Raw genomic sequence first — 23,197 nt, 5'->3', positions numbered from 1 at the left:
GTTCCCCTTCCAGCCGTGGGTGCCAGCCCCGCTTTCGGCCCCAACATAGTGGGGACCACCCGGTCCAGCCGGGGGTGCCAGCCCCACTTTCGGCCCCGACATGGTGGGGGGCCACCCGAGCCAGCCGCGGTTCCTGGTCCAGCCGGGGGTACCGGCCTCACTTTCGGCCCCGACACGGTGGGGGGCCACCTGAGACAGCGGCGGTTCCCTGTCCAGCTGCAGTTCCCCTTCCAGTCGTGGGTGCCGGCCCCGCTTTCGGCCCCAACATAGTGGGGACCACCCGGTCCAGACGCGGTTCCCGGTCCAGACACGGGGCCGCCCAACCCAAGGCCTTCTTGAACCCCATGGAGGAAAGAGCCTCCCTGCGTCCTTGTGGCCTCCTCTCCTTTGTCACACTCACTGCCCCACGGTCACAGTCACCCCGGCCGCCTCTTGCCTGCTGGTATCACCATAGTAGCTCCTAATGAGGCAGCATCTCACCTTCCTTCTCCCAAATCCACACCTGATTTGCTCCAGGTGCTTCACCTTGGGCCAAGCCGTGGTCTTCCTGTCCTTCAGTGCCTGCCACCTCCCTGAGGAGCTTTGCTACCACAAGCACCCCGTGTCCAACTGGGAAAGGCTAAAGATTGGATATCCCCAGGCCCTTGTAAAGAGGCAGGAGCCCTGCCATCGTCTCCCAGTGTCCTTCCCTGTATGCAGAGTTGGCCTGTTCTTAAATCACGAAGATCTTGGGGCAAGCATGAACCGGCAAGTCACCTTCTACACAGTGCTCTCCACAGGGAGCTCAAGGCACATCCAACAGCACCTCTGAGGAGCACAGGGTGCCTGCTCACAACCAGCACCTGCCTGGCAGCCAGGGAAGGTGACACAGGGACATCACCTCAGCCCCCGCGAGTCAGCAGCTCACCTGCCTCCTCAGGCCTCCTGCTCCACGTGATGATACAGATTCGGGGCCAAGGGCATGGGACATGCATCTAAAGGGAGTCAGGATTTCCAGTTCAAGCATTTTAACACCAAATTAAGAGATCATGAAAAATATTTCACAACAGAGTCTTCCCCACCACCACCATTAAGAGCGAAAGCTCATGTGGTTAAATAGTTTAGTTCTAGGAATCTTTGGGTAATACTGGTGGTATAGTTTTCTAGCATGAATTTTCTGGATTTGAGCCTATTTCACACCAAACCAGAGCAGGGTGTCTGCAGCCCCTGCCCTGTGTAAGCCAGCACGTGCTGGACCCTCTGGGGAATCAATCGCCCAACCAAGCAGCCGTGGTTGCTCCGAGCTATCCATGCCAGCCCTCCTGGTTCCTAGCAGGCCAGCACTGGGACAGGTCACCCCTTTGGGCAAGTGCTCCCCTTTCCTGTGGGTGTTTCCCATCCATCCCCCTGCACATCAGCTACCCAGGGCAGGACAGGGGCAGGTTTCAAGGCTCGGGTTCGTCTTGCCTTGCCACGTCGGGTAACGAGCCTGCAACAAAGCGGTCGCTTCTGCCTGTTTCAGCAAGAGCCCTCCTAGTGCTCTGAAGATCCTTTTCATCCTGCAATCAATGAAGCCACTAGCCCCATGGAGCAGGAAATGCAGCTGGAAATACTGGGCTGTAGTTTAGCCATTAGAGGAGATAAAAACACTTTAATGCATTCAGACCCTAGTCCGGGCACGGTATTCAATGAACACTCTTGTCATTTTTCACTTTTTCTGCTGGTAATTTGGCTCCCTTAGCATGCAGGTGGCTTACTACAAGTGGGCAACTGAAAGCCATTCAAATATCCTCACCCTGGTACAATCAACCCCCAAGTCTTAGAAGTCAGATCCAGAGTCTTCAGCATCCTAATCACATTAAAGAAAGTGCAAAAAAAAAAAGACGCCCTCATGTATTACATGCCCTCAGATCAGAGGGATGGAAACCACGTGGGCATGGCACTGTGCGTGCTTCCTCAGAGGCTCACGGAGCTCCCTCACGCTGCTTGGATTTATTTTGACATTGCACATTGGTCTCAGACTGAGCAACACAAAGGAGATGTATAAAAAGAAGCGGCATCTTAGGCAAGAAAATGAAATAAAAATTAGCAGCAACATCGATCAGCCAGGCCAGCACTGCCCGCATAGCAGGAAGCAGCCAGGATGAGCAATACCAGTCATCTTTCAAGAGAGCGGGAACTTAAACACAGCCCCTGTCTCTCATTTTTTGCTACCTTGGACAGGTCTGGCTAGTTAGAGTCTCCTAAGATGTTGACAACTTTATAGGCAAAGGATTATCACTCCTCATTTGATCTTCTCCAGCTTCCCTACCTGATGTGTATTCTCAAACTACGTTTAGTACGCTGGTTTAAAAAAAAAAAAAAAAAAGAGAGAGAGAGAGAAGGAAAAAAAAGAGGGCTTTGTATTTGCACTAAATGTCTTTTTCTTTTTTTATAGCTGCTCCAAAACTGTTCTGAAAAGCAGAATCCCCCTTCCCCCCATATTGCCTTTGTCTGTGTTTTTCTGTTCTTCCTCCAAATTGTTCAATTCACGGTTATGCCTATTATACTGAATCCGAAAGCAAGCGTGTATTTTAACCTGACAAAAACATAATACCCTTCTGCTGTCTTCCTCAGTAAGTTACCAAAACAGTTTTTTGCCTTCAGGAATTTCAGCCAGCTTTCTGATTCCAGTTTAAGGGTCATGTTTTGTTCTAAGACACTAGCAAACAAGTATGACTGAGGAATGAGGTGATAGCTAAGGAAAAGAATTCGGTGCCTTAGACTTGCTAATTAAAAAGAAATTAAATGCAAAGTCTATTGTCAACAGAAGTCTAATTTGTTTTGAAATTCCATATCAAAAAAATGCAAAAGCAACGCATTATTTGAAATATGCTGTTAAGATGTTTTAGTCTCCCAACTACAGCAATACTTAATTTACCTACAAAGGTGAAAGCAGTCTATTGGCATTGCCCAGCTGAGCAGAAAAGAAAGCATGAGCAATATGAACATGCTCCCCGACGCAAGGATCTCGCAGTGTTAGAGATGCAAGATGTTACTAGTATCAGGAAAAAGGTTTAACCCTTCCATTTTCTTTGCACACAACATTTGCACATAGGATGGAAAAAATAATCCATGACCATTCTTAGGAGAGAAGGAAAGACCATCTCAGACTCTGCAGCTTGCTTAGCTTTGTGCCTTTGGGGAAGGCTTGCAGCACCCCATGCACTTTGCCCCGATCTGCTGCAAGGCTGCCCAGCATTTTGGCATCTAGTCCCCCTTCCTGGGCGGGCTCAAGGCTTGCTCTGCTAGACCCTGTCCAACCCATCTTTTCCAAAGCATAAGGAGAGAATTAACATCCCCCTTTTTGCTGCATACATGCATTTATTTCAGAGTCCCCAGTAAGCATTTTATAAGCTTATTTGGTGACTTAGCCTTTTTAATGCTGGGACACTGAAATGATTTAACTGTACCAAGCAGGGGCAGGTACCCGCTCTTGCGGCGCTTGTGCTGTGAAGGGCACAGTCCTTCTCATGACTGGGCACAGCCCAGAGCTCCTATGCTCATGCAAAAAGCGTGTGTATGGGGAAGGATAATAAACACTTCAGGATGAGAGATCTGGAGCAACTAATGCTTCCAGGATGTGCTATAACTAGAGGAGAACAGAATCTGCTCTGTGTAGAGCCCAAGAGCAGAAGGGAGATTTTCTGTATTATTTCTCACCTTTGTGCAAGCGCTTCCTTCCCCAGGGAAGCAGTTGTGCTGCTGCCTGGTCTGTGGGGGTGTCACCAGTCCTGCATGTGTCCCATTGCCTGCTGTAAGGAGCAGCAGAAGAGCAGGCACTGGCTGTTCTTGACTTCTCCTCCCAGTTTCCACATGCCCCTGCTGCTTCCATCCATGAAGCTGCACATTTCTCTTTGCACTAAAGCAGAGGTGATGGCTGCATTAACATGCCCTTCTCCCGCAAAGCCCAGCAGGCTCCTAGGGGGCACAGGAAAACAAAGTCACCTTGCATTTGATTAAGGGGCTAGAATAAACATCTAACAGAGGCACCTGGGGCAAGGAACCAAGCTCTCCTAGGAAAAGCCAGGGCAGGATCCCTCATAACCCAAGGAATGGGACAGTTCAGTGAATGGAATTTGAACTAGGAATCTAGATCACCAGACAAGCCCAGAGCAAGCACAAAGCAAAGGTGGGAAATGAGCCCAAGCAGCCAGAGTCCCACACAATCCAGAAACAGAAAAAAGAATCACAGGAACAAAAAGGGATAAAACAAAAAGCTGGTCTGCAAATTAAGCTGTAGAACAGCACTGGATGTGGCCAGACAGAGCATCACTAAAACAGAGCAAAAAACTAGCACTCCGATAGCATAAAGCAAAGAGCAGCTGACGAAAGCTGGGCTTAAATGGGGCTCTGGACTCAGGAGTGTGGGTGGGTTTAAAGGCCACAGGTGAGACTGGTCATTGCAATTGAAGTATATTAAGTGAGTGGCCTGAGCATCCTAGAAATATTTTTTTCTTTGCATGGAAACAAGAGAGAGTATTAGGGTTATTCTGTATTTCTTCAAAATGGTCTATGCTGAGCTAAGGTCAAAGGGTCCTTTATGAGACTTAGAGAGTAATAAAGTCCTCAGGAGGCTGCATACAGCACGTTCAAGTTAAACGGGGTAAGGGACCAGCCCCCTGCGCCCTTTCCAAAGCCAGGAGCTCTTCCAAGGCAGCCTGAGTCAGCAGTCGCCAGCAGCCACGCTCCCAAGGAGGACATTGGTTTGCAGGAACATCCCCAGCATCTTCCCCTGCAAGCCCAGGTGCTGCTGGTCACGGACCAGCCCCTGTCCCTGCTCCGTGTTGGCAGGGGCAGGAGCAGCAGCGCGGAGCCGTGTGCTGGAGCTCGGCTCATCCCGGGAACAGCCCCCTGTTCCTCTGGAGCTTGGTGTCTGTCCCATTCACCTCCGGGCTCTGCAGTAAAATCCTTGCCACGCTCAGCTGGAACAAGCCCCCTGGCAGGACCATCCCTGTTTAAACCTGCACCTCTTCACCCGACCAGACACCTAATGCTGTCAACAGGCAAAACTTGCTCCAGGGAAGCTGCTATGCTGTGGCAAGAGGAACATGCCTTCAGACTGGCATCAACACCCCCCAAGCTGCTGCTGCCAACATCAGCGAGGGCTCAGCTGCAGGAAGTCACTGCTCTGCGGGATGCTGGCAGCACACCGAGGTGGGAAGTCACAACTGCTTCTGTAGGGACGAGGTGAGTGACAAACCGGTGGCTCCAACAGCAGCATCTCTCTATTGCTGCTGCTCGTTCCCTGTGCCAAGTGAGGGGGGCCAGAGCAAAGGAGGCCAGGGTGTGTTGTAGGACAAAACTGAAGGGTGACTCTCAACAGCAGGGTCTGGCAATAGGGCAAAAACCTGGGAAAACCAGGATTCCCCCTTACTCCTTGCACTGTGCACTTCCTTGTGGTTGCAGTGATGTGCTTGGCGGTGTAGGTGAGCCTCTGGGTCACCAAAGACATAGCAGAGGTGTCTGCATGTCAAGAGCGTTTAGGAAGTGCTTTGTGTTTCTCTAGCACAGCACAGAGCCTCTTCTCCCTCCCCAGCACCCGCACGGCCGACCCACATGCACACACAGGCAGCAAAGGGCCAGCTTGGCCAGGGAGGACGTGCCAGGAAAGTGTCTCTGCAGCCTGTCTGCAGCGAGCCCCGGTAGACAGAGCCCCAGTGGGAAGGGAGAAAACAGCCAAAACAGTTCAACAAATACACAGGAGGGAGCTGGCAGACAGCAAAGGCAACACGCAGAGCCGGTTCCAGGCTGAGAGTCATGTGCTAAGCCCCCAGCCGGGTCCAAGCCCTGTTCCTCGCGTTACAGCCACGCGGAGGGCACGGACACACACCCACCGCAGCGTGACAAACTCCAGTGTTCAGCACACAGGGACAGGGGCTGCTTGGCCAGCCCACAGCTGCAGCGTCCAGCTCACAAACCCACTCGAGCAGAGGTGGGAGGAGGCTGGAGGTGCCTTGCAGTCCTGCAGGGCAGGCCCGGCAAAGCCCCTCGCCACCGACCGCAGCGGCGTCTTGGGGAGAGGCCACTGCTGCTCCCACACTGGAACCCCGTGGCAGCCAAGACAGGAGATCAAGGCTGTCTGGACAGAGACTTGGAAAGGGAGGGAGGTGGGAGCCATGCACTAGCAATGCTAGAGTCCCACGGTAGGATTATTGCTCTGATAAACAGTTAGGATGGGAAAGGATCCACTGCAGGTGCTGGATGGGGAGGGCAGTGCTCATCAGTCCTGTGGACAACCATCTCATGGCATCCCTGCTCGGTGAGGACGTGCAATAGCCGAAACCAGCACAGGCAGGATTTATCCTCCTCTGTTACTTCCCACATTTCCTATAATATCAAGAGCAAAGAAAGGAAACCTAGAGTGTAACATGCCTCCTGCATGAGCAAACAGCTGCTCTAGAGTCCAGGTTACTTTCTTTTCTGTAGCTGCAGAAGTTTCCAGAAGAGAAGGAAACAAGGGTATTGAAAAAAAAAATGTATTTAAAATGTGCATCACAAGGGAATTTCTTGCCCACATGCAGCCCACCCTGACCACCCGGAACAGCTCCAGCTCTAGACTGCTCCATCTATCTCAAACACCACCACTACCCTCAGCACAGCGGATAAGGAGGTGCTGCTCAGCTCAGGTGCCAGCTTTTGGATGCAGCTGCAAATTCACATTAACTCCCAGCAGCAGAGCTGGCACCCAATACAGGAGGGAAGCATTTCCCCTAACCTTTCTGGACACTGCCTCAGGATGTGCTGCAGCAGCTTCCACTGCCCCCACTATTATTAGAAACAGTTAGATTTTATTTAAGTTCTTGTTTACCCCCATTCCCTCTCCCTTTCCCTGCAGAAGCCAAGCACAAGGTCAGCCCATGCAGGCACCTGGGGAAATGTCAAGTGTCAGGCACAAAGGCCTGGAGCTGAGAGGCTGGTGCTTCATGGAGGTTTGAAAGCAGGCTCAATTATCACTCAGCAGGCTGCAGTTGCCAGAGATGGGAAAAGAGAATCCCTGAGGGTGCTCGCAATCCAAGGAATAAGGCAGACAAATGCTTTTCTAATGCTCCCTCTGTCCCTCCTGTAGATGAGCCCATAACAACTAGGAACAAGCAAAGAGCAAACATGCCATCTATGTGGCCAGCAATTTTCTCCCCACTGGGCTCAGCTATAAGGCAAAACAGTGACTGAAGTTGCTAAACAGACTTAGCTGGGCACTTAACTACTTAACTCTGTTCTATTTACAAAGTCTTCAACAGCTCAGCACTCCCTTAATCCATAAGGCACAAAACAAGCAGGAGAATGTGCAGCTTAGTCCCTCTGGATCATGATCTGCTTTGTAGCATTCCCGGGTGGCAGCACAGAGGTTTTATCTCGTGGGAGCGCGCGGCCGACTCCAGCGGCAGCCTCAGAACTGCTGCACGATCAGCTTCCGCTTTGTGTCGCGGCTGAAGCGGTTCATCTTGAACACTTCGCTGTCGTAGAAGGCAGAGAGGTTGTGGATGTTGATCTGCCGGGCCTGCGAGCAGCGCGGGGAGGAGAGAAGTTTATGAGAAGAAACAGGAGCCCTGTGGTTTTCCCTAGCAGACGCCTCACACAATCTGACAGTCAGCAATCTCTGCTCAGCAGGAGCCACAACTGCAGTAGCAGGGGAGCCTGTAGGTCAGGATGAAGGAGCATTGGCAGAGCTGAGCTGAGCAAAGAGAGGATGCTGGCTCAGCATCCGCCTGCTCTCAGCTTGTCCTTTTGCTTCCACTAAAGCTAAAGCCCAACTATTATTCAAGAGCCCACAGACTCCAGTGGGAGTCAGTCTTGCAGACCTTTAACTGGGGGGAGGTCGAGCAGGCAAGCATGAGGCGGGCGGCTCTGGAGGGGGCAGTTACTCTGCATGCTCAATATGAGGAGTGGAAAAGTGGGAACTAGGGAAGTAAATACTGCTCCATTACTAAGCAAGGTAACTACACCGCTGGGAATGGCATGAGGCCAGGAATGCATCCCCTGCACAGGGATGAGAATGCATTAGAGAAGCGTGAGCCCTGGTATCAACCGGGAAAGTTCACACCAGCAGAGATTTTTCTTCTCTTTTTTTTTTTTCTTTAAATGCAAGTGCCAGGGAACCCATGTCCTCATTCACCTGCAAGCAACAGACATACTGCAGGATTTATGCTCAGTCTCACAAAGGCCTGGGGAGTGCAGAAAAGCTGAGGTGGAACAGGATGGCACTCCCTGACAAGATAAAGCAGTCCCATTTCTAGGTTGATTAACTCAAGGCTTTTCTGGTGTTGTAACTCAGGAGATGACGTTACAAGTTTGAGAGCTCAATCCTGCAGTTATGAGGCTGCAAACAGATAGCAGACACCAACTCCATAAGGTTTGTCACAATAAGCCCATACCTTATCCACCAGGTCCTTTTCTGGGATTTCTATGGTGTCTTGCTGGGCCCCGTAGCGGTTTCTCTGGTACATCACCTGCTCTGCAATCAGCTGCTTCAGGATGAACAGCAGCAGCTCGTTGTTGTCTCGCTTGAATGAAAGGTAACGGGAGAAGGTCTGGGAGGGAGGATGAGAGGAGCCAAGAGTTAGGAACCAAGTGAGGCACTGCAGGTCTTCTCTGCCTGACCAACCAGCCTCCCAAAAAGCACAAGGGGAGCCAAATGACACCACTGTCACCTGCACTTGTAACATCTCCTGAGGGACTTGGGCCTTGCCAGGCTGCCACCTGCACATGCAGTTCCACAATAGCCAAGACACTTCCCTGCTGGCTGCTCTCAAACATAACACTGTACGAGGTCTCTGCAGGGGCTGTTTGTTACTAAGCAGGGTAAATACTCCCGGGAAGGAGCCCTGGAGCATCCCAAAGGCCCTGGGGAAAGGAGCAGGGAAGGAGCAGCTTCCCTTTGCTCAGACTGCCCTGTGGCTTCCAAGCAGACACTCACACTCAGCCGGCTCTTGGCAAAGAGCGAGGCCACGCGTTGCCCAGACTGAGGGCAGGCTCCTAGAGGGGATAAGTGCCAGGCTGCAGCCAGCCAAGAGCTGCTCAGAGCCAGGCCCTGCCACTGGGAGGAAGGGGCAGAGCCACAGTGAGGGCTGCTCCGTGGTTAACTGTCCTCTGAGGAACCCGAGCTGCACGCAGGGAAACAGCGAAGAAACTGGCTGCCCGCTTGTCTCAATGACCACTATCTGGCTGCAGCACTAGGAGGCCTGTGCCAAAGTAGGAGAAAAGGGGTCAAAAGAGGAGAGCAACTGCAGTGTTTGGATACAGAGACTCAGGACACCCTTCGTGCATCACCTCGCAGTCTCAACAGAGCACAGCTCCTCAGAGAGCTATGTGCCCCACCAGAGACCAACTGAGAGCAGCCGTGAGGCCTTCAGGCTCTCAGCACTCCATTTACACAAGGTCACCACCTTGCCCTGTAGGACACAACCATGCTGGGCCTGGATGAGTCCCTTCCCAGGGCTGCAAAAGCCAAGGTCCCTTCTCAAAGAGGCTGCAGTTGAAGCCATGATCCCTGGGGTGCAGCTACCACCCTTGAGAGATGCCCACCCGCCGTGCAGAGACGCACACTCCTCTTTGCAGGGGTGCACACCCACCTTGCGCATGCTCCGCATGACGCTGAACTTCTGCGTGTCGATGAAGCTCTCCAGCATCACGCGGATGGCCATGTTGACGTCATCTTCCACCACGTAATCCCGCAGGTGCATGCGGGCATGCGCCTCCGCCATCCGGATCATGGACTCGATGTGACGCACTGTGATGGGGATGCTGCCGGTCGCCTGGGGAGGAAGAGGAGGGAGTAACTCCTTACTGCAAAAGGGGAAAGGCATGGCGCTAGAAAGGTGGCTAGCCTGGCTCAGAACATACTTGCCACCATACAGAGCTACTCCTAGGTTTTTGAGGAGCTTTTCCAGGCTAAGGAAGCTCTGCCACCTGCTGGTACATCTGCACAGAGCAGCAAACACTCCAACATTTTAATTCATGTCTAATTCAATTCAGGGAATGCTACTCTGGGTCCCTCTTTGCCAGTGTTTACTACCTTGCCAGGTACAAGAATCCCCATTACCTACTGGAGAGTTAAAGGAATCACAGAAACCTAATTTGCCCAAGTTCCAAATATTTCCCTCTGACCTTAACAAATTCCTCTTTTTTGGAATAAGAGAGGAGGGGAAGGATAAAAGAGATCCCGATGACAAAAACACAAGGGTGTTCTCTTCTCTTCTATGCAGAAGAGGTTCTCTGCAGTGCACAAGGAGCATGTGGGGCTGAGCTAATACTGGCATCTCCCACAGGCCTGCCAAACTCAGCTGCAATAGCAGGCACTTGGACACGTGTGCAATCCCTGGATTATTAACATTAGATCAAGAATTAGCTATTCAGCAGACACTGCTGGATCTGCCTATCTCACAAAAAAGTGGCACAGACTCCAGTGACACGAGTAGCTGGAATGCGTCAACCTGTGCTGGAGCAGTCCGTGGCTGATTTGCACTCTGGACACATATTTCCTCCCTGCTTTTCTCAACATCCTCACCATAGATTCTTTCCTGAGGTCGCTGTACATCCGGGCCACCTTGTCCTGGTCCATCTGGTTGAGTTTGGGGTGGACCTTCTCTTTGGCATAGATGATGTATTTCCTCAGGATCTCCTGGGGAATGGGTTCAACTCCATATGTGTTGGGAAGAATCACCTCACTGGCATCCCCATTCACTGCCTCCTTATTACCTGGATGGTGCTTGACATGGCTGCCCACCACAAATCGGGCAAGCATTTCATCCTGCAAGACAGCAGTGGAATAATAAGGAAATAAGTCACTCACTGGACAGCAAAACACAGTGGCCATTTGCCGCTGAGCATCCCAACAGCATCACCATGAGCCCAACACAAGCTCAGGTTCATAGCCCAGCCTGTACCTGCACGGGGTCCACTGTGTCTCTCACCACACACAGGATATCAAACCGAGAGATGATGGGCTCTGTCAGGTCTACATTCTCCGAGAAAGTCAATGATGGGTCGTATCGCCCACCTGGATCACAAACACAAATCTCAAGGTCAAACAGACTCCAAGGCTGAGGTGCTGAAGCAAACACAGGCCTCCTGCACAGGTAGCTTTTATTGCTTCTCTGCTCCAGACTGCAGAAACCGAGCAGAGGCAGGGGAAGCAACGGTGCCGTTCTTGTGACAACTAACTGATGGTAAGAGGCCTGAGATGGTCCTGTCCTCCTTCAGCACTTACCTATGGGATTAGCAGCAGCGATTACAGTGCAACGGGCTTGCAAGGATGTGACAATGCCTGCTTTGGAAATGGAGATGCTTTGCTGTTCCATGGCTTCGTGGATGCTTGTCCTATCCTGATCATTCATCTATGAGAAAGCAAGACAGGATGACCTGAAGTGAATCTGTGTCTACATCCAATGCACCAAGGGGAGTGAGCTTGTGCGGGAAGCTCTGAAAACAGAGCACAGTACATTCTGCACGAGCCCAGGGCCTAACCAAACCACAGGAACCCCAGTCAGCCTGGGGACGGCAGCCTCAGTTACCATCCCTCCGCACTGCAGAGGTGACAGCCAGTCCATGCACAGCTTGGCCTTCCCACAGGGGCCACGAAGCTGGACTCACCTTGTCAAATTCATCGATCAGACAGACCCCTCTGTCAGCCAGCACAAGGGCTCCTGCCTCCAGAGTCCACTCCTTGCTGACTGGGTGCCTCTGGACATAGGCTGTGAGACCTACGGCAGAGGCGCCCTGGCCGGTGGTGAAGATGGCTCTGCTAGATGCCTTCTCTATGTACTTCAGAAACTGGGATTTTGCAGTACCGGGGTCACCACACAGAAGCACGTTGATGTCACCACGGACTTTGTGTTTGCCACCTAGAGCAGAAATAGGAGACGTACAAAAGCAGCTGAGTCCTCTGCATACAGCTTGACAGAAACTCTGCCCTGGAAGCCGCAGGGCTGAAGGGAAGGCAAAGAACAGGCAGGGGAAAGACTCTGGAGGGAGGCTGAGGGAAAATCAGCTTTGGACACTGTCACATTTTGTTAGTTTAGAGCACCCAGAAAGACCAAAGTAACAAAGGATGAAAGTTAGTAGCACGTAAGCACGCAGAATCCAAAGCAGAACTTCTCACTTCCCACTGCAACTGCATTTTTTTAAAGTACAGGTGAGAAGCAGGATTTCTAGCCTCACTGAAAATCAGGATGCCAGAAGGTCGAGCCTTTGCAGGAACACAAAACCTGACCCCCTAGAGCTGGAGGGAGAAAAATTTACCCAGGTTTGCAACAGGAACTGTTTTCAGTCTTAGCATTTCAACTCCTACACCAAGTTTAAGGGTGATAAAAACAGTCCCTTCCATTGCAGAGTTTGCTACCCCATCTGTCACCAACTCTAACCACTCTCACTGCAATAGCACAGACAACCACAAATCCATTTGCTTTCAACCGAGTGAAACAGCACCATTTGCAAACAAATACAAGTGACACCCACCTGGGTTTTTGGGCTCCCCACCAAATAGAGCTAAAGCCAAGCCTCTCTTGATATCTTCATGCCCATAAATAGATGGGGCAATGCTTGCAAAAATCTGAAAGGAAAACAGTTAAGTTATCCAGAGAATAGCATTGCTCCATCTGGGCAGAATATGGCATGAAAAGCACTAAGGGGCAGTGCCTACAGTTCCCCTTAGATACTGCTATTTCCAACTGGTCCTTTAATCACTGAAAGGGAGATATTGCAGATTTCACTATCAGTCCAGTGTCCTACTAAAGTTGCTTCAAAAAATGGTGCTATAGGAACCACTGGAGGTTATGAGATCTGGTGCTGGAAACTCCTGACACTGCCTCCGTGCTGCTGTTGTGCACAGAGCTCACCCGAGAGGCTGTGCCTGTTATCAGGTGTTGCTAAGCTGGAGACCTTGATTCAGTTGGAGACTTGCTGACTGCACATGAGTACCTGGATGCTCTGCGCTCCACATGATTTGCCACCAGAGTCAAGCATTCATTATTATAAACAATTGATGTGCTTTCTCGAGGGTATTTTGTTAATATCCCGATGCTGGAGCCTACTGATTTTAGACTGGTCTTGGCTCCGATGAAGCTGCTATACCCACAGGAACTACACAGTGAATACTGAAGTGTGTGACCAAGATAACAGAATGAGGTCCCCTCTCCCTTTGCTTTCAGGATGTGGGCGAAGAGAATAATAATCATATATATAAATAGTGTCCAAGTGCCTTCTGTCCTACTCATAGAAAGGAGACACACAGATTATGACCCCAGAAAGTACAAGGAGATGCCAGCCAGAGGATGCCCTATGCACCTCTTTCCTGTAACTCACTCTCATCAAGAGCTGAGAGCTACAAACACCAGATGCTTTCAGTTAGGAGTGGGATTTCTGAAAGTTCCTCTGACCACTGTTTCACCAGCTGATACCTCCATCATTCTCCAGTCCAGCTGCCAGGAGACGGCTGGCTGGCTGCAGGAAGAGGCCTGTTTGAGGCTGACTCACCTTCTCCCCAATTTGCTCATCTTTGGACAGACCCACAATCACTTTCATGTCCTCATCCGTCAGCTCCCCGATGGCCAGCTTGTTGTCCTTCTTGGCAATGTGGTTGGCCAGGATAACAGTCGCAAACACTGGGAACCCATTGGCAGTGTTCAAGGAGCCGTCGTAGTTGTTGTGGTAGATCCCTGTTAGCTCCTTGGAACCAGGAGAGGATGTATCAGTTCCCATACAGAATAGAACAGCCCCCTCTTTCCATTTTAAGATACCAATCTTGAAAGTGGCTGTCCAAACATGTCTGAGGATAACCCCTCCCCACGTCTCTTCTGGATACAACTATCCAGGTCCCTGTGATATTATTGCATTGACAGCATGCTTGAAAAAGCTCTGGGTCACTTCATATTTAACTTTTAACAATTTACTCACAATCTCATCCCCTGGCTTGCAGCTGTCAACCAGGTCAGCGAGGAGAATGGCATCCTTGGAGCGGGGCAGCCTGCCAGCAGCTACCTTCCCAGGGCTCTCCTGGATTTTGATGCGCTGATAGTTCTGATAGACTGTCTGAAACAACAAAATGAAAGTTACTCAGCAAGTCTGGCTGGCATCAGCAGTGCTGGTGCTTCTCAAAGGCACCTCACTGTGAACAATCCCTTTGAAGACTGATCTTGGATACTAACTAAGGGCGTGAAGGGACGGAGGTTATTAGGAGCAAATCTAGGGTGTGAGGACAGCTGTGAGGACAGTGAAGTTCTTTGCCACACGTGGCCTCAGCGTGTCAGCCTTCAAGTTCTACCCAAATGTTGGTCTGGTTCCTGAGGGACACCATGCTTGTAATGATCAACAGCATCGCAGCAAAAAATGAAAGCCAGAATCACAACATCAATGATTTTATTACTGTTCTCTAGTTTCCTTAACTGACAGGTCAGGGAATACAGACTGCTGGAGAAGGAGGAAAACTGTGTGCTTTCTTTCTGCATGTCTACAATACTGACAGGTCACTATGTACACAGAGAGGAATGTGGCAAAAGGCTCAGCTCAAACACTTATGAAGAGACAGTAAAGGACTTTGGGTGCCAGATCAGGCAGATTCAGGTCATTAACTCAAAGAGGCAGGATTTAAGCTCGGCATTTAGCATTACTGTCCTCACAACACCATGCTTGTTCAAAGGGAGAGAGCCAAGGCCAGGTGGGAAGAAAAGGCAACACGGCAGCTTCAGCAGGACAAGCAGACAGCCCTGTCTGGACAAGAGGCTCCCAGGTGCCCACATCTCTTACCTCTTCCATGTTGATTTCAAAGGGACCAAGAGACTGACATTCCGGACAGGAGCCAGGTTTCACCTCCTGGTTCTGGGATTGGAAGAAGGGTCCCAGGATGAAGCTGCACTTGCTGCAGTTGTATTTGACCATGCTGAGCTGAGGCAGGACCCCTGTGCAACTCGTCACCACCCCACTGGTCCGGATCAGCTGGTTCAGGTGCAGTTGCCTAAGGAAAGGCAGAGAGATGCTGGATGCTTGCAGAGCATAGAGGAAGGCAGAAGACTCAAAAGGCATTCTTGCTACAAGGCACGACCAATAGAAGCTTAATAGGTAACAGTCATCAGTAAGTTTTCTCCTGAGGTTTATGTTTTACCTCTGGGGATACTGGAAGTTAATCCTTAAACTGATTTTTTTTCCTGTATTGGACTTGATGGTCCATCACCTTGATGGACCTACCCAGGGCTTTACCAGCAGTTGAGCTCTCCTGTTTACCTGAGTGACCGCAGCTCTTCCACGAGAGGGAGGTGGGAGATACGGACATGGATCTCCTGAGCAATACGATCATATTTGGGGTACATGGCCAGCACCACTTCCTTGGCTGCTTCGTCAAAGATCTTCAGCATTTCTGCTGGGGCCTCAGGTAGGAAGTAGGCAAGGACATGTTCCTGGGCAGCCAGATCTTCATAGTTCACCACCAAGCTCTCTCTGTTTTCTGGAGAAAAAGAGGAGGTGAATTTTATTTGTAAACTGCACACCCCTCAGTCTCCTGCAGACCAGAACATACAAGCCTGTTTTCTGCAGGTTTTGCTGATGTTTAGACCTCCATGAAAAAAAATCTCAGAGGTAAAGAAGTAGAAATGGTTGGAAAACTGTTTTTTTTTTCTGCTAAATGCTGTAGCAGTACCTAACTTCTGATTATTCTTCACCAGGTATTTCCTGGGCTCAGTGTTTCTAAGACTCAAAAGCTTCACTCCAATGCATAATTCCACCACAGACCTCCAATAAATAAAAATTAACAGGAGAAACAACTGTGCTGAATGGCTGGCAAAAAACCTTTGGTCTCTTATGTTCCTGGGGAGAAACAAGACAAACAGCTTTTATTGTCTTGCTGTACAGCACTGATCCTGATCTGGTACTAAGGCTTCTGAAGTTTCTGCCTCAATATAAAGAATACAAGAAGCTAGTTACATGAACAGTTCTTAGATGTGACAATTTCTGTTTTTAAAATTTATCAGTGACAACCTTAAAGATTGCTGCTTTTGACAGTTCCTAGTCAGAATACATGGCTGTAACAGTGACATCATTTTAAAATGTCCCCTCCCTGGGTAATTCCGGTGTGAGAAAGTAACTGGCACAGACAGCAAGTAATTGTTGTCTCTCTCAGATCATGAGCTTGCAGACCCTGTCTGCTGCCCCACATATTTTTTGCCAGCGTTTGTATGATATGAATATTAATGAGCAGCAGGTGCCGAGAGCCTTCTAATTAGTAAGTCAGAGCCAAAGAAGATAGTAGAGATGCTTCCATTATTCATTTATATCCATCAGCATCAGAATTTTTTTAGAGTGCTGACTCAGTGTCTGGGATAAACAGGGCAGGCAGAAAATCCATTTATAGACTGGTTCACTGGAGAGTATTGCAACCCACATAAAGAGAAGAGAGCCTGTAATCACCAAGCTCTACCTTTGCACATGTCACTGATCCTCTCCTTGAAAACATTGTGCCCATGGTCATCCACGTGGGTCTTCAGGAAGTTCTTGAAACGGTGGTAGATCTCGAGACGGGGAGCTGCCATGGAAACCCACTCCCTCACTGAGTGCCCCTTCATGTCTTCCAGATTCTCAATGCTCTCTATCATATCTTCATCCTCCTCTTCCATGCCATCGGCTGCCCGCTCTGCCAGCCGCCTCTTCCGTGAGGGACGGTCTTCATCTTCATCGTCGCTATCTGAGGGTGGGGAGGAGAAGCTGGTCAGAGTTGGGATTCCCATTCCCACCCCTTGGTCTAGTCACAGTTGAATTTCACGGGCTTTGGGAGCAAAGAGGTAGGTCGAAGCCTGGGATACAAACCTGGGGCCATCCCAGGCTCAGCCACACTCAGGCTCAGTTCTAGCCTGGCTCCCACGTTTCATAATGTAGCTATAGACCTTACTGGGCGGGGGGAGAATATTCTTACACAACAGTATCCACAAATGTTCATTAATAGGTTGAAAGAGGAAGGCCTGGACTTCCAGGTGCAATAAAGGCCCTCTCAGGCAACCACATTAGTCTCTGCAGCAGCAAACCCTGCACTCCCCCCAGCATCAACTAGGTACCATCCCAAACCCTTGATAGAGGCTGGGGACCCTGACTCGATTTCAGCAGCAACAAGAAGCTCAAAACAAAGCAGTGTCCTAGGGAGTCCAACCAAGTCTGCTGCCAGAAATGAATCTATGAAGCCAACATACTCTGAGATGATGGAGGTTCAGAGACCTCCTCACTTTTGTGATGGTGAGAGAGACCAGCGAGGAGCTGATGAGAAGAGCAGCCCACCTGCAAAAGCTCCTGTACCCACCGTAGAGCAGCCCCCTCCTCATGCGGCCCATGCCGCGCTCCAGCTCGCGGTCGCGCTGCCTCATGGCCCGCTCCGCGGCCTCGCGCTGGCTGGCGGTCAGCTCCTCCACGTCCTCGTCGTCCAGGGCCAGGCCCTCGGCCTCGTAGACGTCCAGCTCCGGGATGGGCCGGTAGTCCCTGGCACACACAGAGAACACCCGGTCAGGCCGGGCTCCGGGTCTCCTGCCCCTCTCTGGCTGCTGCTGCACGGGTGTCACAGCACATGCTTTGCAGCCAGACTGAACACGTTCAGCAACAAAACAGACAAATTTTCGTCTGCAAGAGCACGGCGCTGGCTGCATGTGCCCCACGCAGGCCCATCCAGGGAAGATCCAAGTTTAACCACACTGAAGGAAATGGTGTTTTGCTCCCAAGCAGAAAATTGTTTTTTCCAGGACTCAGTTGTTCTGTCACCCTGGTCCCTCTCCCCTCTCCTGCAGCTCTTCAGGGCAGGCACCAGCACAGCGCAGGCATCCCACCACACTACGGACCATGTCACCAGTTGCATCCAGCTCCCCTTTAACAACCCACCCGCCCCCAGGCACCACTGCCGGGGGTTTCTTACCTTTCCATCCCGTCGCCGATGAGCTCTTCGCCTTCCTCCTCCTCCTCGGGGAGCCCCTCGGTGCCCAGGAGCCCTTCGGACTCATCCTCGAAGGGCGGCAGGTCGCGCCCGGGGCTGGACGTGAAGGGGTCCCCGCGGCGCGAGCTGCGCACGGGGCTGGTGGCCGCGGCCTGCGACTCGGAGGAGTCCTGCAAGGGCAGCGCGTGAGGGCGGGCGACAGGGGCTCGTCTACCCTCCTCGCAAATGACAACGGAGATGCACGGAGTCGGGGGAGGGAACCCCCAAAGTCTAAAACAGCCGGAGGGGGGAGGGAAAGGCTCCGGTACCACCACCCGCCCCCGCTGGCCTCCGCTGCAGGGCACCGGGGGGGCCTTTCCAGGGCGTTTGGACTGTTCCCAGTGGAGACCCCCCCACACACCCCCTGAACCCAGCGCGATGGTGCTCGGCGCCGCAGTGCGAAGCCGCCCGAGGCGAGGGGGAAGCGGGAGCTGCGCGCAGCCCGCGGAGATCCGATCCGATCCAACCCGACCCGGCTCGATCCGGCCCGGCCACTCACCGCCATCGTCGCTGCCGCCGCTGCTTCTTCTTCTTCCTGCCCCAGCCAGATTCCGCGCGAAAGTGAACCACGTGATCAGAAAAAGCGCGCGAAACCTCATTAATATTGAATAAGTCACGCCCCTTTCATGAATATGCATGACGCGCCGGGGCGGGAGGGCGGGGCTTGCCTGAGGCGAGGCGGGGCGCCAGGCTGGCGGGGCGGGAGGGGGCGCGCGGGGACACCCTATCCCGGGACACCCGATCCCTAGGGACACCCCACCCCGGAACACCCCATCCCTAGGGACACCCCATCCGTTGCAGCCCCTCCCTAGGGACACCCGGCCAAGGGCCATGGCCACTTCATGAGCCAGTGACTCCGGGCGCTGGGGTCTCCATGCCCTGAGGGGCAGTGTGAGCCTGGCCCCAGCTGGCCCTCCGGGGCGGCCATGTGGGATGCCACATCCCCGGGGGATGCTGGCACCTTCCCTGCTTCCCCTGCCGCATCCCCAGGCTCTGGGGACAGGGCCTGGCCACGTGCCGGCATTCCCGTGTGGTGTGCACTGTTGCATCCAGCATTCTGCCGCCCGGCTGCTCCTGCCAGGCTGTCATGCCAGGAATTTGAGTCAGGGGATAAATGCCGATGTGAGTTAGCATGCAAATAGCTGAGCGTTTGCCCCTTTTATTTCAAAAACAGTCTGGCCTGGCCAGGATTGCACTGGCTCCTGTGAAACCCATTCAAATCCTCTGTATTCCGTGCACAGTCACGCTGAAATTCCAAGGGATGGGAATCACAAGGGGACAGCCATAGCACAGCTGTTGAGTGCCCACATGTTGATCAATGCTGATCAGGCCAGCAAGCAAAGAGGAGCACCTGTCCCAAGGAGCAATTTTAAGACACCAAACATATGAATGGGCTGCTGCCTGCAAGGGCATGGACTGGAAAGTCCTGCATTCCAGCTACAGGCTCTTCCACAAGTGCAGATGGTTTGGATTTTGGAGAGGTGTCTTCTCTGAAGGGTATCTGACAACCTTTTAGTATCAGGGGGTGCCTCTGGCAGCACTCAAATGTGGGAGAGCAACACTGGAACAGGCGGCACCGGGAGCTAAAGTGACTAAGGAGCCAATTGTGGATCTGAAGTGCCTCTTCCAGGCGCCCCTTGGGTGATTCAGCCTGGTACTAACCTAGCAGAGCAGCAGCCTCACCATACAAACAGGGGAGCAGCTCATCCCCGTCCCCTGACGCATAAGGCAGGACCTGCCGCGTGCCAGCGGCTGCCGAGGGTGAACCAGAGGCCCCGTGACCCCCGAAATGCCCCTGCCTCTCGGCTCCTGGGCATCCCCATGGCTCATAAGGATAACACCGGAGCGCTGGCGAGGCGGGTGCTGGCAAGGCCCAGGTGACATACTGCGATGACATGGCCTCACCGCGGGGTGCCACTGTCTCTGCAGGCACAGGACGGACAGCTTTTCTGTCCCATCTCCTGCCAGCCTCCTTTCCCAGGACACTGTGTCCGTGTTTTCCCTGCTCTTTGGGCTCTTTTGTGCTTGAGGTGGGATGCTCAGCTTGGGTTTGCTGCGTCTGGGCAGCCAAAACCCTTGCTGGACACAGTTGCCATCCACGGAGCAGGGCTCTTTCTGCTGTGTTCGAGGCCGTGCTCCGGGTGACAGCTGAGGAGCTGTCTTGGCCAGGACACGGCTGAACTCTGCTGCGGAGCTACCCAGGGTCCTGCATGAGCTGTTGGTGCGTTAAGCATCAAAATTCTGACTGTATCAAAACACTTGGACTTTGCAAACCCAGTGCTACAGCAGGAGAGGACAGCATGAGCACCGGGGACTGCATTCCTGCTGCGCAGAGGGTAGAGACACAGGAATACAGCCCATGTTGTATCCTGTGGAACAAATTTTTGCCTAATAATAGAAACCAGTAGCTAAGTAGAGACAACACAACCACATCTGTCTCTCCAGTTACTCGGCACCTGCACGGCAAAGCAGTTCAGGCCAGGAAATAATATCCTGTCCAGCAGCCTGATCCAACACAAACAGGAAGAGTATTTTAGAGAGATAAGGTATCCTTGGAGAGTGGAATTTGGCAAAGATAAGAAAGCACAATACTGTCCTAGAAAACGTGATCGCACTTTCTGCCTCTGACGAGTGCAAGTCAGGTGAGATTGCCAAGGGATGGCAGACTGGAGCAGGTAGAGCATCAAGTGCCACCTTTCCTTGGAGTCCTCAGTGTGATACTATTGCTGCCAAATATCATCTTTTGTCTTGCTTCGGCCTAGCAACACCATGAGTGACAGAGCAAGGATGAACTGAGAGCCCTGCCAGCACCAAGCACAGGGCACGGAGAGGCTATGGAGCGCGGCAGTTCTCAGCTGCGCAACCAAGGAGATGGGCAGTGTTGTGAGCGTGGAAGCGCAGAGCTGTGTTTGCACATCACAGAATCCCAGAATAGCTGAGGTGGGAAGGGACCTCTACAGATCATCCAGTCCAACCCCCTGCTCCAGCAGGGACACCCAGAGCACAGGGTGGCACCCAGACGGGTTTGAAGATCTCCAGAGAAGGAGCCTCCACAGCCTCTCTGGGCAGCCTGTTCCAGGGCTCTGGCACCCTCACAGGAAAGAAGTTCTTCCTCACATGGAGATGGAGCCTCCTGGGTTTCAACTTGTACCCATCACCCCTTGTCCTGTCACTGGCCACCACCGAGGAGAGTTTGGCCCTATCCTCCCTACATTCACCCCTCAGGTACTTGTACATATTGATCAAATCCCCTCTCAATCTTCTCTTCTTCAGGCTAAACAGGCCCAGCTTGCTCAGTCTTTCCTCATATGATGGGTGCTCCAGTATCTTAATCATATAAAATTAGAGTTGGTGCCGATGCACGCGGGGCTGCGGGGCTCCACGCGGTTACCAACACATCCCATACTTGTGCTGAGGGGCAGGGATTGTTAATACTGGGGATGTGGGTGGATTCCCCAATATCTCTGTGTTTCAAAGAGGCAATGAGGAAGGCAAGATCAAAATCTCAAGGTCCTTGTGGTGGCATTCAGCAGCCTTCTGTCTAAGAGGCAGTTGTGAGCCCTAGTGTCCCAGCCACAGTGCATCAGATGGGAAGCGCAGGTGGATTGGGGGGCAGGATCTTTCCTTCCGACACAGTCACATGGGAGGCACCACATTCAATCAGTCTGAGTCTGAGGCTGGCAGGGAGAAGACATGGATTTTACTCCCTGTTCTGCTACTGAGATACCTTATGCTTCTAAGCAGGAGCTCCTCTTCTCTTTAAACAGGAGTGTGCCTTCTGTAGCTCAGAGATGGTGACACCTGCCTAGGCTTTGAGTTTGGATCCATGAATAGATCCTGCCAAAATCACGCAACATATGATTAACCAGGATGATGATGGGAGAAGAGATGGGCTAAGGACCAGATTCTCCAGCTGTCATTCCAATAGCATGACTCCTGCTTAAAAACCTGCTTCCACTCATCAGAAAACGTGATGGAAGGGACCAAAGTGTAGCTCCTGTCTCTGGAGCTTACTGAGGCGAAGGTGGGAAGCTGAACCTGAGGAGAGGATCACCCACACTTCAGCTGGGGACCACACGCTGGAGGAGATCCCAAGATACCTCGTGCTGCCTGTATCTTAAAGCAGGACATGCCAACTTGCACGATATGGGGATCTTCTCCAAAGGTGTGGAGCTTGTAGAGCACATTTCAGCTTAGCAGAAGCCTTGCTTCTCTGCAGAAGCCACCCCTAGAGCCTCAGGTGAACTACAGGTAGAAAACTACGCCAGAAGTTATCCTCCCGTTTCTGAAATGACTCAGGCAGCTATCATCCCCTTGCACCGTGTTCACAGCCAAACAGCTCCTAACTGCCCTGAGTGACCTGATGATATTCAGCTAGTTATTTCCTTTCTCGATATTGCCTCATTTGCCCCAGTTACACCCCTCTTTGCCTTCCTATACATCTCTCCTCCCTGCCTGGTATTTGTGCTTCCCAACGCGCCTGATTAGGTGCCACGTTTCCTGGGGCTGCTCCTCGCTGTGCCGAGTTAGTTCAGCCAACAGGAAACTTCCCTTGGACGTCAAGCTCTCGGGCTCTTAATCATTCCGCCGGCGGGGAGGTGACTGCAGGATCCGGCCGGGAAGGCAATTATTAACCCGCCGCCACCTCGCAGGAACTGATTCCTCCACGGGGCAGTTCAAAATTTGTGCTTTCTTGGCTGTGGAAATGCGCGTCGATGTGGACGTCTGGGTCATGGATGCGCCTGCTCCTGTGTTCGGGTCACCCTGAAACTGGCACGGGCTCCCCTGGGAGCTCTGCAGGTAACGCTGTACAAAAGGGTCTGCGTGTTGGGGGCCAATATAGCCATAAACCGCCCGCGATGGTGGTCAAGAGGGTGGCTGGGGCGGAGGCCAGGTCTACCCTGCGGTGTCCCCCACGCCCGGGGCAGACCTGCTCCCTGGACAGCCCCAGCTCCCTGGAGGAGGTTTTCCTCCTCGCACCCATTCTGAAGCAGGGGAAGGGCGGCCCTGAGCCCGCCGGGCCCAGCCACGGCCCGCGCGCCTGTGGTTATAGGTGACGCGGAGCGGCGGGGCCTGCAGTGCCGGGCTCTCGAAATCGCGCGCGGGCGCGTGGCTCCTTTAAAACCCGGCAGGGCTGCCCCGCAAGTCCCGCCTCCCGCCGCTTCCCATTGGCAGGAGCTGCTGTTTTTTCGGGCCTCTTTGACGCGCCCCCTCCCTGGCGAGGCCTGTGATTGCGAAGCGCCG

At 52.4% G+C, this 23,197-nt stretch overlaps 1 protein-coding gene across 1 annotated transcript; it reads right to left on the bottom strand.

Annotated features, from left to right (window-relative positions):
* Window positions 1-6,863: 6,863 nt before the first annotated feature.
* Window positions 6,864-18,458, bottom strand: MCM2 (minichromosome maintenance complex component 2). The gene is made up of 16 exons (XM_088534633.1): window positions 18,453-18,458; window positions 17,897-18,084; window positions 17,294-17,469; window positions 16,424-16,687; window positions 15,235-15,454; window positions 14,761-14,968; window positions 13,912-14,046; window positions 13,492-13,683; window positions 12,475-12,568; window positions 11,611-11,861; window positions 11,228-11,354; window positions 10,905-11,017; window positions 10,526-10,768; window positions 9,591-9,773; window positions 8,394-8,549; window positions 6,864-7,519 (listed from the first exon to the last, which is right to left on the bottom strand). The coding sequence occupies exons 1-16, from the start codon at window positions 18,456-18,458 to the stop codon at window positions 7,409-7,411; spliced, it is 2,667 nt and encodes an 888-aa protein (XP_088390759.1). The 3' UTR covers window positions 6,864-7,408.
* Between the last annotated feature and the right edge of the window lie 4,739 nt (window positions 18,459-23,197).

The sequence above is a fragment of the Tinamus guttatus genome, unplaced genomic scaffold (genome assembly GCF_059628265.1).
Source record: "Tinamus guttatus ecotype Peru unplaced genomic scaffold, ASM5962826v1 Tinamus_guttatus_pri_ptg000580l, whole genome shotgun sequence".
Lineage (NCBI taxonomy): Eukaryota > Metazoa > Chordata > Aves > Tinamiformes > Tinamidae > Tinamus > Tinamus guttatus.
The sequence above is the reverse complement of the archived record's forward strand: the minus strand, read 5'-3'. Positions and strand labels throughout refer to the sequence as shown.

Coding starts and splice junctions, on each gene's coding strand:
- MCM2 (XM_088534633.1), bottom strand. Junction 10,769..10,904: donor ACACAGTGGACCCCGTGCAG/GTACAGGCTGGG, acceptor GCTGTCTTGCAG/GATGAAATGCTTGCCCGATT. Junction 9,774..10,525: donor ACCTCAGGAAAGAATCTATG/GTGAGGATGTTG, acceptor CTTCCTCCCCAG/GCGACCGGCAGCATCCCCAT.